This window comes from Mauremys mutica, chromosome 6 (genome assembly GCF_020497125.1).
Source record: "Mauremys mutica isolate MM-2020 ecotype Southern chromosome 6, ASM2049712v1, whole genome shotgun sequence".
Taxonomy (NCBI): domain Eukaryota; kingdom Metazoa; phylum Chordata; order Testudines; family Geoemydidae; genus Mauremys; species Mauremys mutica.
In genome coordinates this window covers 115,783,502-115,800,830 of record NC_059077.1, presented here as the reverse complement: position 1 = coordinate 115,800,830, position 17,329 = coordinate 115,783,502, and the positions used below count along the sequence as shown (strand labels likewise).

General features: G+C 49.2%; 1 protein-coding gene across 1 annotated transcript in view; it reads right to left on the bottom strand.

The window, feature by feature from the left end:
* SNX30 (sorting nexin family member 30) overlaps window positions 1–16,985 on the bottom strand; it is a 66,632-nt gene extending 49,647 nt beyond the window's left edge. The window contains exon 1 of the mRNA XM_045021331.1: window positions 16,744–16,985. Coding sequence (XP_044877266.1) covers window positions 16,744–16,911 — 168 coding nt within the window. The 5' untranslated portion in view covers window positions 16,912–16,985. The remainder of the gene's footprint in view (window positions 1–16,743) is intronic.
* Window positions 16,986–17,329: the final 344 nt, after the last annotated feature.

Genomic DNA, 17,329 nt, shown 5'->3' with positions numbered 1-17,329 from the left:
GTTATTTACTTATTCCCATAATACAAGAACTAGGGGTCACCAAATGAAATTAATAGGCAACAGGTTTAAAACAAATAAAAGGAAGTTCTTCTTCACACAGCGCACAGTCAACTTGTGGAACTCCTTACCTGAGGAGGTTGTGAAGGCTAGGACTATAACAATGTTTAAAAGGGAACTGGATAAATTCATGGTGCCTAAGTCCACAAATGGCCATTAGCCAGGATGGGTAAGAATGGTGTCCCTAGCCTCTGTTTGTCAGAGGGTGGAGATGGATGGCAGAAGAGAGATCACTTGATCATTACCTGTTAGGTTCACTCCCTCTGGGGCACCTGGCATTGGCCACTGTCGGTAGACAGGTACTGGGCTAGATGGACCTTTGGTCTGACCCGGTACGCCCATTCTTATGTACCTCTCCCAGCTTGGATAAGGCATGACAGGAGCAAGACCTATGCTGGCCAGTTGCAAACAAACTGAAAGGACCCTTTATACCACCTCGCCCCCTACTAGCCAGGTACAGACACGAGCAAGGGAAATCCAGGAATAGCACCACTGTGTGGAAAGACAAGCACTAGATGAGAGAGATTCCAAGCAACCCCTCCGCTAATTGTCTGCATTGCTTCTGATGAGACTGTCTTTTTTTTGAGAGAAGAAGCGCGCCATGGGGAGGAGGGGAAGCGGGAGAGACGAGACAACAAAATAAAATTTGTTTCTGTGCTGCAGGACTGCTCCCTACGCTATCCCAATCACTGCCTCACCATTTCTTAGAGATTAACAAGGTCTGTGTTGACAAGACAGACTATAGGCGCACCTGTATCCTAGCAATCAGGAAAAGTGCCTCTGTATATGCATCCAGTTCCTGGCAGAGCCATTGTGGTAGGAGCTGTGGTTTCCCACTCATAACCACGGGCTAAGGAAATACTGACCAACTTCCCTCAGATCAATGTAACAAGTGACAGTATATTAGTCCTAGAAGACCTATGCAGAATAGCAGTGCTTCTCATCTATTGCCAAGGGAAATGAATTTCAGTGCAAGCTTTTTCTGATTTTTTTTTTTTTTAAAAAGGCAGTTGCATTTTTATTTGCTTGACTATTGGTAAGATTCTGGATTCTAATGTCCTGCTGGGATACTGGAGTCTTGAACCCAAAGCACTTTCCAGACGCTCCAATCTGGCAAGAACCATCCTAGATTTTGCAAACCCATCCACGAGTATTTACAGCCCTGATTGCCATCTTAAGCCACAAGAACTGGCCCATTTTCTGAGTGGCAGTGCCTTGCACCACTAGGGGCTGCTGTGCGGAACAAACAGAAGATACCCCATCCCCGTTACTGCCCCAAATCTGCACATAGCAGTAGCCAGATAATTTGGTGCTCCTCTTGCTGTGGGGGCGGGGGGAAGAGGATTATTACTGGGACCTCCACGAGAAGAAAACATTGCTGCCAGTGGAAGAACATGGTTGTCCTGCTCCTCCTGACCAGAATGAGATGGTGAAAGACAAAAAGAGAATAAATAAAAAGTTCCAAATCCCAAAATATATAAAATTTATCTAAGATTATATTCCCTAAACATGCTTTAGAAAACAACGAGGCAGGGCTCAGTAAATTCAGTTTCCCAAGTAGTCTTAGGTCATATTGGTTGGCCTTTTTAGGACATCATACTGAGTCTCAATAGCTAACTCGCAAGAGAGTTGTAAATAAATAGGAAACTTGGTCACTCAGTTTCCTCAGGCCAGTGTTTTGGACCCTATGAAAGAAGGCTGGATGGCCTTGCATTAAAAAGCCCCATCTTCCAGAATGAAAGATGCAGAACAGAAGGGTTGTAAACAGGTGTTACTATCTGAAGAAGCTGACTAAAAATGTTGATGCAGAGGATGCGACACTAAAGACAGTCAGCGGAGAGTCAAGCAAACAGTAGCTTTAATCCTACCTCCACATCCTTCAATACACAAGCAGAGTCAGGCACCACTAGCTCTTATTGCAAGATGGGGTTGGGCTTCCCTTCTGTCCTCCCTAGGAATGAGGGCTTGTCTATTCACTGCCATGAGTAGGTCTTCTACTCAGACACAAATATTCCCCTTTTTATATCTAGCCTGCCCTCTGGAGGACCAGAGTGCTACACATATTCTCAAAGCCTCACTGCCTGGGGGTTTGTCAGATCCATTCTTAGGGTATGTCTACACTGAATGCTACAGCGCCACCTCTGCAGTGCTGTAGTGCTTCAGTGTAGACACTACCTACCAGTGGCGTAGCCAGGATGGGACAGTTGGTGGGCCCCAACTTCAGGTGGATGGGCAATGACGGGGGCAGGAGGGATCAGGGCTGCTTCCCCCGACACACACCTTCTCCAGCTGGCCTTGCAGGAGGGAACAGACATGCTGGCCAGGGGCCCCCCAGGGCCCAGGCAGACACCCAAGGAGCAGGGTTGGGGCACGAGGACCTGTCCCACTCCGCCCGCCCAGCTCTCCATCTGGGGAGCGGGGCTCGGGCGCAGGGGCTTGCAGGCGGGCAAGCCCCTGTGCCCCAACCCTGCTCACTGGTTGGAGCACTGGGCAGGTGCAGAGCCAGGGGTGGGCCTGGATGCTAAGTGGGTGGGCTGTGGCCACGCCCCTGCTACCTACACTGATGGGAGGGGTTCTCCCATCCACATAGTTATTCCATCTCCCCAAGAAGTGGTAGGTACGTCAACAGAAGAATTCTTCCATCCACCTAGTGCTGTCTACACCAGGGGTTAGGGTGGCAGAGCTACATCTCTCAGGGGTGTGACAAATCCACATCCCTAAGCAACAAAAGTAAACCAACCTAGTTTTCTAGTAGAGACCAGGCCTAAGTGACAGACTCATTAAGATTTCACCATTGCCTTAACTGGAGAGGAGCCATCAGAGAAGAGATGCTTCCAGGAACAGACACCATCCTTTACATACATGCAAGAAAGTAGCCAGACAGTCACAGGATTATTGCTAGCTTTTCTATTTAGTGTGAATTTAACAAACCTTTTTCCTCCATATGCCAATTCAGGCATTACTGGCCTTTTATACTTTGTGTGTAGGATATGGAAGTAGGCCAGCCACTGTGGAACTACATGCCTCAGTGCTGATGAAGACAAGTATGCCACTTCCTACCCCCAGCAAGGAACTGCTCACCAGAACAGTCACTGCATCAATACATGCTTCACAACTCAAGGATGTGGCACTGAAAATGCTGGCTCGTTAAGCCAGTTACAACTAAGTTCAGGTTACAATTGGCCAGATTCTACATTCATTTACTCTAGGTCTCGATTACCATAATTGCATGATTTGCCCTCAAGTGCTGCTAGCGGCTACTTCATTGGGAAGTCCTGCTTTTAAGAACCGGAAAAGCAACTAGTTCTGAGCCTGCCTGCCTGGTGCTCCAGTCAGGGAACAGGGTTGGAGTGCACAGGGGCTTGTCTGGTCTTTGAAGATGTATGTGCTTGGGGGAGGGGGAAAGCAAAGGAGGGCTGATCTCTTCCTATGGGCTCTTTACTCTTGACCACTTTTGCTGGTGCAGCCCTCTCCCTGCCCCCGCCCCAACCTAAACAAATCAAACCCTCCCCTCTCAGTCTTTCTGCCATCTGGTGCCTCTACATTACAGCCCAGAGCAACGCCCACATTCATAGAATGGCCCTGTTCTCCTGGCAGAGCGGCTCACTTCCTCAATGCCTGTCAGTGATGTTTTAATACAATCTGCTACTGCCTGATGAGACACCCTCTCACGGCCGCCAACCTCTTTGTATACAAACCCTCCACTCCCATCCAGCTAAAGCTTACGGAATTTGCCTATCAAACTAACCACATGCTCTCACGTGCAAGACATGCACACACACAAAAAACCCAACCACAATGAGAGGGAGGTTGGTCCAGCGGTTCGCTATTTAGCCTAGGCGTTGGGAGACCCGAGTTCAGTTCCCTGCTCCACCAGAGACCCCCTCCTGTGTCACTTTGGGCAGACCTCTGTGACTTTCTTAACTCATGTAAAATGGGTTAACAATGCTGACCTACTTCATAAGGATGTTGTAAGGTTAGCTACACTAAAGACGGAGGTGTGCAAAATGAGTACATAGGTTATTTTCATCTTTACTGGAGACTCCCTTGTATAGAAAGAGAGCCTTAACACTCTGAAATATTCATGTTTCTAACTCTGGTAGCCTTGTTGTAGTAAAAAAAACCCACCACATAGATGCAGCCACAAACAGATGTAATATAAAGAGCCTTAAAAATTCCTTCCAACCACTAGATAGCAATGGAATATTTAAAGATCTGAGTTTTTCCCCACAATGTTTTAACAGCAAGATGTTTCCAGGACTAAAACTTTTAAGACGTAGTCAGGAAGACAAATTCTAAATAATACCTTTACTTAACCAGATCAGGTTTATTTTATATACATATATTCCATAATATTTTTTACATCACTTCCAATCTTTGAGTTTGTTATGCAACAGCTGTCTGACACTAAAGCCAGCCTCCTAAAACTCACACAAGCCCCACCCCAAGTCAGCTGATTGAGGGCTGTGCAGATCATCTGTTTTTAAATTGACAGTTATTTCTATACCTAATTTTTAAAGACAACTATGTATGTGGAGAGAGAGAGAGAGAGAGAGAAAGTGATTCTGTAGAAAGACCATTTCTACTCATGTGGAATAGGCAACGTTTCACAATAAATTAGAAGAAACCCCAATCTTTCTACTTCTGGTCAAAAGAGTATACAGTAACTCCTCACTTACCGTTGTAGTTATGTTCCTGAAAAATGCGACTAAGCGAAATGATGTTAAGCAAATCCACTTTCCCCATAAGAATTAATGTAAATGAGGGGGTTAGGTTCCAGGGAATTTTTCACCAGACAAAAGACGTGTGTGCGTATATAAACACACACACACACACACACACTGAATAAGTTTTAAACAAACATTTAATACTGGTACACAGTGATGATGATTGAAAAGCTTGGTTGAGGTGGAGGAGTCAGAGGGTGGGATATTTCCCTTACTGCTAAATGATGAACTAGCAATTGGCTGAGCCCTTAAGGATTAACTCTCTCATTCTACAAGGCAGCAAGAATGGAGGGACATTTCCCCTTTAAGTACACTGCCTTGTTAATTAGATCAGCTTGCTGAGACCTCAGCTGCTGTAAGCTCCCTGGGTCCTGAGCCCTGGTGTGTCCCCCCTGCTCTATGGAAGATGGGGTAAGCGGGGTGTGGGGGGGAGGAGGACACCCTGACATTAGCCCCTCTTCTTCCTTCCCTCCCCCCCCCCCACAGCAAGTAGGAGTCTCAGGGAGCAGCTCCCAGGCAGAGGGCAGGAGCAGCACATGGCAGTGAGGAGAGGGACAGCTGCAATTGATAGCCTGCTGGGTGGCTGCTGCACAGGGAACTTAGGGGAGCGGGGAGCTGATAGGGAGGCTGCTGGTCCACCCTGTTCCAAGCCCCCCCCCCCCCCCACCTGCAAGCTGCAACAGGCTGCTCCTCCTGCAAGCAGTAGATCCGTGTTTCTCAAACTGGGGTCGCCGGTTGTGCAGGGAAAGCCCCTGGTTGGCCGGGCCAGTTTGTTTACCTGCCCCGTCCGCAGGTCCAGCCATCACGGCTCCCACTGGCTGCAGTTAGCCCCTGGTGGGCCGGGCCAGTTTGTTTACCTGCCCTGTCCGCAGGTCCGGCCATCATGTCTCCTACTGGCTGCAGTTTGCCGCTGCAGGCCAGTGGGAGCTGCTGGAAGTGGTATGGGCTGAGGAACTTAGTGGCCGCCGCTTCCAGCAGCTCCCATTGGCCTGCAGCGGCAAACTGCAGCCAGTAGGAGACATGATGGCCGGACCTGCGGACAGGGCAGGTAAACAAACTGGCCCGGCCCACCAGGGGCTTTCCCTACACAACCAGTGACCCCAGTTTGTGGAACACTGCAGTGGACAAAGCAGGCGGCTGCCAAACGACATTAGAAGGGAGCACTGCACAACTTTAAACAAGCATGTTCCCTAATTGATCAGCAACGTAACAACGACACAATGTTAACCGGGACGACATTAAGTGAGGAGTTACTGTATGTGAACCTTAAAATCCAAAGCAAGCTTCAAATGCAATACTGTAGGGCTACTGGTGAATTTTTAAGGGCCACAAAATGGAGATGGACGTTTAATGAAGTCCTATTGTAATCTAGAAGTGTCTAGGTAGGCCTTTTTTAGGACAGCGGTTAAAAGAAGCCAAAACCCTATCATTGTTTTAAGATCGGCAATGCCAATGATTAATTCAATGAGTAAAAGTTATACCTTGTTTGCAGGATCATGCCCTATATTAGATGTAGGAAAGCAAAGGAATGATTGTTATGGGAAGACAGGTTATAACAAGAGCACAAGACACTAACGTATGCCCACATTTTGTCAGTTTGTAAGAGCAGAGTCCAATAAGAGGAGAAGCAGAGCTCACTATTGACTTGTTTCTTCCAGTTTTCCTTGGATTTGAAAGAGAAGACACAGGAATATGGGGCATCCTGAAAAGGGGTCAAAGTTGCTTATGGGAAGAAATCAGGATGCACAACATGACAGGTTCTTTTGAGGCTGGGTCAGGAAATGAGGAGTTAGAATATAGTGCAAAAGAGAAATCTTGAGCCAATGCAAGGATTGAGGTTGGAAGAGTTATCTACACAAAGTAAGCTTAACTACAGCATAGTGAATGGAATCTGGTGTGATGTAACCATCAGAGGATGGTGAGATAACTAGGATGCGGAGCAGGGTGTCAGCAGCAGGAATGGCAGAAGAAGGGATTGAGTGTGAAAGTTATATAGAGGAAGTGCTGACAGGATTTACTAGCAGCCTGGTTGTGAAGGAGGACAGCTAGAAGGAGTGCTGACAGAGGCCAAGGTTCGAGTCCCATTCTTCCAGTTAAAAAGGAGTGGAGGAAAGAAAGGCTTTTCAAAACAAGAAGTCAACAGTTTCTACTGTTCTTAAACAGAATCCTTTATACAGAAGGGATCATTTGGAGAGCAGATTTTTGGTTCCGAGATGCATATTTAAATATAGTTCTGACTACAGCAGCTGAGATTATTTCTGTGGAAGACAGATCTGTCACGGAAATAAGAGGTTTTGAAGTTTCATCTAGCGAGATATCGCATAACACCAGAAAGCCACTAAATATTTGCCGGTCCCTCTATGAACTCGTCAGCATTTTGAAAAATGCCTCAGAACTAGGAATTGCTTCTCTGGAACCATAATTAAGAGCCGACACTGCCAATATAGCTTGTAACTCATTTCTGTTAATATGCAGTGGTTTCTGGATCTCATCCATTCTCATACTTGCACTTTGGAGCAGGGGAAGCCCCAAGATGTCCCTAGGGCTGTGAAGTGATAGATCAATTTCTGGGTGGAGTTCAGGATCTGTCTAGTCTTATCTTTGCAAGCAAAAAAATCAATACAATGGGGACTCCTGTAAAGTATTTAGGGGATAGAGAGGTAATAGCATACATAGAAGAGGCGTAATCCTATTAACCTTTAGAGCACAGAAGATGGGGAGTTTTTCTTCCCCACCTGCCGTAACATATTAGTTATGGGTCTCTTCTGCTGCTGTATGTGATGTGTCCCAGCAGGCATAGCTAAGTGAAGAAGCACTTGTATAAGCAGGGGCATTGCCAGCAGATTGAGGGACGTGATCATCTCCCTCTATTTGACATTGGTGAGGCCTCATTTGGAGTACTGTGTCCAGTTTGGGGCCCCACAGTGCAAGAAGGATGTGGAAATATTGGAAAGAGTCCAATGGAGGGCAACAAAAATGATTAGGAGGCTGGAGCACATGACTTACGAGGAGAGGCTGAGGGAACTGAGATTGTTTAGCCTGCAGAAGAGAAGAATGAGGGGGGATTTGATAGCTGCTTTCAACTACCTGAAAGGGGGTTCCAAAGAGGATGGAGCTTGGCTGTTCTCCATGGTGGCAGATGACAGAACAAGGAGCAATGGTCTCAAGTTGCAGTGGGGGAGGTCTAGGTTGGATATTAGGGAAAACATTTTCACTAGGAGGTTGGTGAAGCACTGGAATGGGTTACCCAGGGAGACAGTGGAATCTCCTTCCTTAGAGGTTTTTAAGGCCTGTCTTGACAAAGCCCTGGATGGGATGATTTAGTTGGTATTGGTCCTGCTTTGAGCAGGGGGTAGGACTAGATGACCTCTGAGGTCCCTTCCAATCCTGATAGACAATGATTCTAAGGTTTACTAGAATTTCTACTCCTTGGGGTGGGATTTAAAAAAAATTCATTCCACATTGGCATAACTCTGTTCCCATTGAAGTCAATAGGAATTTTACTGTTCATTTCAATGGGAACAGAGTTAAGCCAGAGAATCTCACCCTAAAGCTTCTCTTCAGATGTGAAGTGGACAGTACAAGTAATCAAGGGATGATGAGGAAAGAGGGGAGAATTCCACAGAGAAGCAGCAGAAACCAAGAGACCCAAGAAGGGAGAGACCCCGAGGGGTGGGAGGAGGGGAGAGAGAGAGAGAGAGAGAGAGAGAGACACACACACACACACACACTGGAGCAGACAGCTCAGTTTTAAAGGATGGAGACTATACTGTACCTACCCTAACCACAACCTACTAAGCCAGTTAAACAGCAATAATTCCACTGGAAGTAAAGCCATGAAAGTTTTAGAAGGTGCCCCTCACTGGGAGCCTGCAAGTGTGTTGGGGATGAAGTCTGGCAGACAAATGAAAGCACTACAAGCTTGCACGCTGTTTTGTACTAGAAGATGGACCAGGCCCTCACTTGGGAGTACCTCAAATGTATATGCACAAAAGAGTGGCAAGAAGAGTTGTGACTGGGTGTCTGCACCTTAAAAATGTCAAAAATCTCAGTTAAGTATGCATCTGACAAATCTAGGAATTTTCTGTGCTATGTATTGCTCTGTACCTATGACCTTGGCATAGTTATTCACTGTGGGGGAAAGAATTCATTTCTTGCCCTAGGACATGAGAGATCAGGGTAGGTATTTGAGAAATCTGCACTCTATGGCTCTCCAGAATGGAATCAACACATTTGAGTGGGAGACATTGGTCATTGGGATTGGTTCCCAAAAACATACACCTCACTGCAGAGGGAGCTGAACATGTGAATACAGCATGGCTGTGTTCAGAGAACAAAGACAAGAGGTGGCAGGTGATGTGTTAAGAGCTGAGCTCTAAGACACGGGGCTCTGACTTGGGACTGAGACAAAAAGGGACAGAGAGAGAGAGAGAGAGAGAGAAAGGAAGCAGTGATAGTTTCTACAGCAGCACGGATCAGGGGCTGCTCTCTGCTAACCTAAGGACTTTCAGATTCTGTAGGCCAGGTGACCAACTAATTGTGACCTTGTTTTGAAAAGGCTCCCTGACGTCACTGCAAATACTTACTGAGAGCATTGCACCCTGAAGGAACCAGCCTTCTGCAGGAGTCTGATTTAGATGGATTCACTGCAGGGAACCAGAAAGACAGGGATGGTTGGTGCCCAAAGGCTCAGTTTCGGAGTCACGGAGGCGGCAGCATACAAAGGAAAACATGTACTGGACAGCCAAGACTGTAGAAGCTGCAGAGATTAACAGACCTTATTTTAAGGGCCAAGCTTCTTTCCCCCATACAGGTCAGTCAGAATGAAGGAGCTGTGCCAACAAGATAGGCATTGGAGGCTGTAGAGAACCAGTTCTGCAATCCTGTTCCAACACAGCTCAAGATACTTGCAAAACTAAGTTTGTTTTATGCTACTCCAAACTGCAGAGACAATGCTAGGTAAGAGGCTCTGAAGACTTTCAACCATGGCTAGCTAGGCTCCATTCTTACAAGCTACGTGGTTACATTATTGACCACCACCTGTGGATTCACAAATTATCTGGAAATGGCACATGAAGCCCTAAGAGTGATTAAACCGATGCTGAAAAGGATAAGGAGGGAGACTTGGTGGTGGAGCTTCAATTGAGAAGAACAAGGTCAACAAATGGCAGGCCAGTGGCTTGAGCAAGTGTAAGAGGCATATGGAGGGGGAAAAAAAAACGGAAAAAAAAACACACAGCCAAAGTGTCGCAACAGCTAAAAATTTGTTCTGCAATGGGCTACATAACCAACTAGGAGGATATGAGGGAGAAGAGACCATCTACAAACTCACTAAGGCAAGAGAAAATAATGAGGGATGTGAATCAGTTTGCTTCTATTAGGAATGAAGATGGTATATGACAAATCAACAAAGCCTGGCGTGATAATTATGAATGAGTGCTGAACGAGGAGAAGCCAAGGAAGGAACTAACACACAAACCGAAACCAGGCTTGACAGATTGCATGCAGAGGCACTTAGGGACACATGAAGTATGGGTGGATGCACTGAAATCACTGGGAAGGGAAGGCAGCAAGTATTTTACAAGTCTGTTCAATGATTCTTAAGAAAGAGAAAATGCTGGATGAGTGACAAAAGCTTTATGGTGCCCATTTTTAAACAACGGAGATAATATACTGTGTTCTAATTATCATGCAATTAAGCTGATGTCATACTATGAAAGTATGCGAGATGATTACTGAAAAGCATTTGCATGGAATGGTTGAAGTTTGAATCGGTCAGTAAGGATTTATGCCAGGAAGAAGTACGATTTATGCTATATTTATCATAAGACCATAAAATGTCCATAGTAGGTAAGACGAATGGTCCATCTAGCCTAGTACCCTTTCAACAGTGGCCAGTGCCAAATGCTTCAGAGTGAACAAATGGAACAGGGCAATCAAGTGATCCATCCCATCATCCAGTCCCAGCTTCTTGCAGTCAGAATCCTCTAAGAATTCTTATGGAGAAGTTCAGAGAAGAGAGAGAGCATCTAAGTATGGTCTTTATAGACATGAAGAGGGCATATGATTGTGTACCAAGAGAATTCAAATGGGAATTTGAGACAGAGAGGTGTCCCTGAGGGATAGGTCCATCTTACCCAGGATATGTGCAATGGAGCAGCTAGCATAGTCAAAACCATATGGGGCTACAACAGAGAGTTTCCAGTAAACATTAGCCTGCATAAGGGGTTAGCACTGAGTCTTTTTTGTTAGCAGTTGTCACAGATGTGATAAGTGAGAATATATGAAGGGAGACACCTTGGAATATGCTGTTTGCTGATAACAGTCATGTTCGTAAAAGACTGAGAGACCCTGAAAGCCAACTTTGAACAGCAGCATCACAATTTTCAGCAGGCAGGACACGGAGTGAACATTAATAAGACCGAGTCTTTGATAACTGGGGGACGACCACCTACCATAAAGGATATTATAGGCAGAGAGCTTAGGAGAGTGAAAGAATTTACCTACCTAGCATCAATGGTTGCTGACAATGGTGGCCTCCTGAGCACATCATCATACGAAAGCTGCTTCAGGTGCAAATAGAGGGAGCTGACCCCAATTCTCTGGGATAAAAAGATGCCAAAAGGGCAGACTGCATAAAACTACGATTTGTCCCATCCTAACCTATGGAACAGAGACTTGGCCAGTCACAAGAAAAGAGACCTTGAGATGGTCAAATGGTTAGATGCTCCTTGATAAGGAAATGAAGTTGTGAGGGGCTTAATGAGGGGTGCCCTTAGGTGAAGGCATGTTGAAGAAAGCTAGGTTGCATTGGTATGGACATTTCCTGCAGAGACCTGAGAGTTATATTGGTAGGATGGCCTTTGCTGTGATTGTGGATGGAAGACGACCAAGGAGGAGGCCAAAGACTCGGTATATGGACCACATATCAGCAGCCTTTACAGAGACCAATCTGCACAACAGCCAGGCGTACAGTTATGAGTTTTGGGAGACGGCTACAGAAGTCACCGACCCCAAATAGGGAAGCGGAGAGAAAGAAGAAGAAATTATTGCAGCTTCACAAGTCTGAATGTAGATACTAGGCTAGCCATCCTTCTACTGAGTACTACTGCTCCTGCAGCAGTAAGTTAAACATAGGAGGCACTCTAATTGCACTCTGACCAGTGACAGCTTGTGAACTTTGGGGCAAGTGGGTGAAAAAGAAACAATGTGGGAAAGCCCTGGGGGTAACACCCCCTTAGTCCCAGACCTCTGGGGCCTCTTCCCCCAAACTTCTACCATGCTCAGCCCTGGCCCCCGAGGTCTCCCTCCTCTCTTCACCTTAATTCCTCCCTTCTCCACAGACCCTGGAGCTTACTCCCCTCCCCCTCGCTTGCCATTAGCCCCAAGTCCCTGAGGCTTCATCACCACCCAAGCCCTTAGGGCTCCCCCGGCCCTCCCCAGGGCCAGACTGACAGATTTATCAGTTCAATAGGGTGGCTCTTCTCCTGCCCATCTGGACTTTCTTCCTGGCTTCCCCAGAGCCTCCTGCAGCTTCTTGTCCATTTCTCCTCCAGTTTCTCCTCCCCTACAGACTCCACAGTCAAGGTCTGATAGGAGAAAAGCTGCGCGGATTTTGAGTGGGGTCTGAGGCGCTGGATTCACCACTCAAGCTACAGGCTGCAGTGACTGTTGTGCAGACCTGCACAACATGCGGCCCACGTGGGCTCACTGTGCGGCCCACAGGCAAGCGGCGGGGTGGGGCTGCTGGGTTTGCCCAGGGCCAGTGGTGGTAAGGGGAGTCCCGGGAGGCAGTCAGGGAGCAGGGGGAGGGTTGGATGGGTCAGGAGTTCTAGGGGCACTGTCAGGGGGCAAGGGTGTGGAGAGGGATTGGAGCAGTCAGGGGACGGAGCAGAGCCGGTAACTGCCGAGCGAGGGGAGGGGCACCCAGCCTGGGCTCGAGCCACAGCTCAGGAGGAGGGGGGGACGGGATTGGGCCAAGACCCCCCCCAACCCCTCCTTCGGTTGGGGGCGGGGCGGCTACTGCACTGGTTGCTCCCAGGGCAGCCTCCATAGTGATGGGGGCGGGGGGGAGTGAACTGTCTGTGAGCAGCCAGGAAATCCCTTGGGGAGGTGTGTGTGTGTCTGTGTTGCACCTGCCCTGCCCCAACTGCTGCCCCCTTCCCTGGTCCAGGGACCTTCCCCCTCCGCGGCCCCTATCACACTGTCTCTTCTGCCCCCCGCCCAGGGCTCCCTGCAGTCCCTGTGTTTGTGTGTTGAACAGTCACATCCAATCCCTTCACACTGATCCCCTTCCCCCATCCCACCTTAGTTCATAGCCCCAAAAAAATCCCTTCACACTGCCCCCCTCCCCCCCTCCCCTTATTTCATGGGGGGGGATGACGAACCGAGTGGGCAGGCGGCGCTGGTGGTGTTGTGTTTAAGGGGGCTGAGGGTTGTGGTGTTTTGGTGGCGCGGAGGGAGGGGGGTCAGCCCTCAGCTGTTTTCTTTGGAGTAATATGGCCCTCGCCACTTTATGAGTTGTGCAGGCCTGCCGTAGAGCATTCTAACTGCCCCACGTAGACTCTACACTCCAGACCCCACTCAAAATCCCTGGGGCTTACCTTGCATTTGATGGTGCCGTCTGTACACGTGCCACAGGGAGAGAACACCCTGAGGCTGCTACTAAATACAAATCACAAGCACAGAGGTGTTCACAATTCATATTTAGTCATATAAGTCACTTTGCATACTTCAGTGGGCGTGGTACCCCAGCGCCCTCTGTATACGAGCTACCATTGACTCTCCAGAAACTTGCACATTAAATGAATTCACTAGAAGCTTTATCTGTCAGCAGCCTGGCTCCTTATCCAGCTCTGCCAAAGAGAAGAAAGGAGAAGAGCGCTGTGGGGAAATAAAGGCAACAGACAGAGTTCTGCCGGCTTCCAGGAAACAGAACTACGTCTGTCTTTACCTTTTAAGGCAGCATTGCTGAATGTGGGGGGCACACACCCCTTCTGGGGTGGGGCACGACACAGTGGCAGTGCAAGTTTCCTCTGTACTGTCCAGCCAACACGGCAGAATTGGAGCTTTCGAAGGGTTTAGGAAGCGTTGCTTGAAAGATCCTAAACAGGTGCATAATCCAACCCCTCAGGCTGACTCAGTAAAATTGTCCTCTCTCTACTAAATAAGCATCAGGATTGCAGGGCTTTTCTGGTTGACATGGAGCAGACAGTGAAGGCTAAGTTCAGTCCTGGCATAAGCCCACTAACTGAATGGGTCCTTATCTACTTACAGGAGGGAGAACTGGAACCCCAATCTCAACGTGTGCAGAGGAGAGTATTCCAGCCCTTCATACCTGGCAAATGCATTTTGCTGGGGGTGGGGGAGGCAAAGTGCAAACAAATGTAGCTTCTGTGCACAGCTGGTAGTTCGAGAGGCAGTGGAAAGAGCTATGAACCTAGCCCAGAATGGCAGCAGAGTTCAGCCACACTTGCATCTTCTTACTCATTTTTTCAAACCAGTGAATTAACCTGACAAGAGATGAAAGAGTCACAGCCAAAGATTAAGACCATCAGGCCAGTTGGCAAGCCAGCAGGCATTAAATTTAACCTATTGAGGTGTCTTGGGAACGGGCATTAGCCGCACAAGCAGTTTAAACTTTACTGCTACCATAAGATTAGAGACAGAGATGCTGCTTATTTAGAAAGCCCCTATATTCTTGCAAAAGGGAGGTTGAGTTTTCCCTGCCAGTCCTGTGAACATTAAACAGAGGAGGGAGAGCTCTGGAACAGAAAGGCAGAAGACCCCGAAGAGATGCTCTCAGATTCACTGTCTTCTGGATTTTACTGCCAAATCCTTCCCCAGATACTGAAGTGCTGGAGCATCTCGGCTCTTTTCTCATGTCTGACTTACTGGGTTTTTAGGCTCAGGGAATCCCTTTTTATTGGAGAGGTTATACCAAAGATATGGCCTTCAGGTAGAGAGCTAATTGAGTCTGCTGTTCTCCACTGCTTTGGTGTCAGAATATTTTACTCAGACAAGCTTTGAATAAGGCCAATTACTATGAACATCTATTCCCCCATCACACACACAGCATTTTCAGCAGCTAGCACTCATCCCCACCCTATACAGATGACTCCAGCAGCACAGGTGGCTTCACCTGCACTGCTTCCTACGAGCATACTGTCAGCTGGCCTGAGGCTACTGTTGGGCAGAGCCCTCCTTCTCCCAATCCCCCCCCCCCCCCGAAATTATCAGGGTGACAAGACTCACCTGGCTCAGCTGCCTCATAAAAAGAGATGTGCACCTGCTTGCACTCCAGAATTTAAGCTTTCATTTAAGGACTGAGTTTAAGGCCCTGTTTACACTAGGGAAATTCACACCAGTGTAGTTATGTCTCAGAGCAGGACTTACACCAGTAACATACCGGGATCAGCAATACTGGTTCAGCACATTGAGTTTGCACCACTACAGTTACTTTCATGCAAATCTCCTCAGTGGAGACAAGGCTGGAGCCTCCAGCCCTTACGGATGCAAAGACAACATGTTAGTTCACAACCTGAAGGTAAACTAAGGCAGTAACATCCACCTTAGTGCACTGACAACCTACTACGCAGATCTGAGGTGTGAGCTGCACCACGCCATCTCAAAGGGTGCCAACCCCAAAGCCTAATGTCGATAACTTACATGTCAACTATTTGCCTGCTGATCAAGTCACAGAAGGGTGCCACACAGAGTCTTCGGCTCAGGGGGGCAAGTCCCCTCTCCTCCAGGGGAGGCACCATCCCCCTCAGAGACAAGGAATGGTGGATCAGGGATAAGCCCCATCTACAGAGAGGAGCAGTGGCACTGAACAGCTCTTGTATGGGGAAGGAGGACCTCTGCCACCACAATGAGAAGCATGGCAGGGCAAAAAGGGTATGCCTAGGCTCCAGAGCACCTCAGTCTTGCCCTGTAGAGAACTCCACTCACGTGGATTTAGAGAAAGCCAGAGCTGCCACAAAGCCTCCAGAACAAAGGACGGCAGATTTGTGATTGTTGACACACAGCCCCATCCTGCACAAGTCAACGAGAGCAGAGGATGCCATTCAGAGATCAGGAAGCCTGCAGCACCTTGCAGGACCAGGCCCTATATTTGCCTATTAATTGAATGAAATTTAGTTTGAGAAAGCTTCAGTCCCACCCCCACAAGCCTCCCAAAACATAACGACTACCCAACCCGACCAGATTTCTTTATTCAACTACAATTTAAAGCCTGCATGCACGCTCAATAAGAAATACCTAACCATTGCAGGAACGAGCAACACCGGTATAATGCAAGGTCTGCCCAGGAAAGCAATCAATGTTGCTCCAAGTTCCCTCGAGAGAGAAGAGAGTCACAAGGTATTTAGAAACGTAGCACTTCTCAAGACACCTAGACTCACAGTAGGCGCACACACACCTGGAAAGAGAAGGGCTGTGGAGACAGCACAGCCTACCTGCCATATTATTATTGTGAGACGGGAACGTGGCAAGGAAAGCGGCTCCAGGGAAGAGGATCACATTCAAATGGATGACAAGCCTAAGGGTAAGCAAGAATAGCCGCAGCACAGAGCTTTCCCCGCTGGGCTACAGGCTACACCTTGCGAGGCGGGGGATCGATACATCATCCATCATGGGCAATAAAGGCCTAACACTGAACAGAAGAGGAGCATTGGTCACATCCTGCCGTTTAACCAGCAGCCAAGGCAACAGCAGACCGAGGGGGGTTTGCTGGGACTGCGCCTGCTGCTCAAGTCTTTCCTACCGCACTCCCGGGTGTGGGGGCTACGGGGGGGGCACAAGCGCCCTGGAGCAGCCCAGCGCTCCTGCTGAGGGGGCCAGAGCATCGCCGGGGGGCGGGCCGCTCTGCAGGCAGGGCCAGCACCGGGATCCCAGGGATGCCGCCGGCAGGAGACCAAGCCCCGCAACCCCGCACCCCAGCCCGGCCGGCCCGTACCTTGTCCGCGAAGCTGCGGGGCAGCAGCAGGTCCGGGCTGGGGGTGAGCTCGGAGGCCGCCTCCTCGCTGCTGGAAGCGGCCAGCGGATGCGGCATGTCCCGCAGAGCCCGGGGCCCGGAGGAGGGCAGGGCCCGGGGGGTCCCCAGCCCGCCGCCCCCGGCCGACATGGCTGCGCTCGGCAGCGGCGGCAGTAGGACCCCGGGCCCAGGCAGCCGCTGGCGGCCCGAAGCAGAGGCCGCCCCCGCCCGCTGCAGCCCGGCCGCTCGCTCGCTCGCTCCACGCCCGGCCGCCGCGCAGGGAGCGGGCAGCGCCGGGGCGGACGCGGAAGATACAATGTAGCCGCCGCGGCAGCGAGGGCGGGTCTCCCGGGGAGCTCCGCCTCCTCCGGCCGGGCGGGGCCAGGGGCGGGGCTGCACCCACCCCGGGGCCCCCGGGCCAGCAGGTGCGGTTGGATTGCGGACACCTCACCCACGTGCGCAGGGCATAATCCCAGGGTCAGACTGTAAACTCTGTGCGGGGGGGGGAAAGGAACTAAGTTTTGCTCTTCATTTGTACAGCGCCTTGCACAATGGGTCAGCGTTCCTG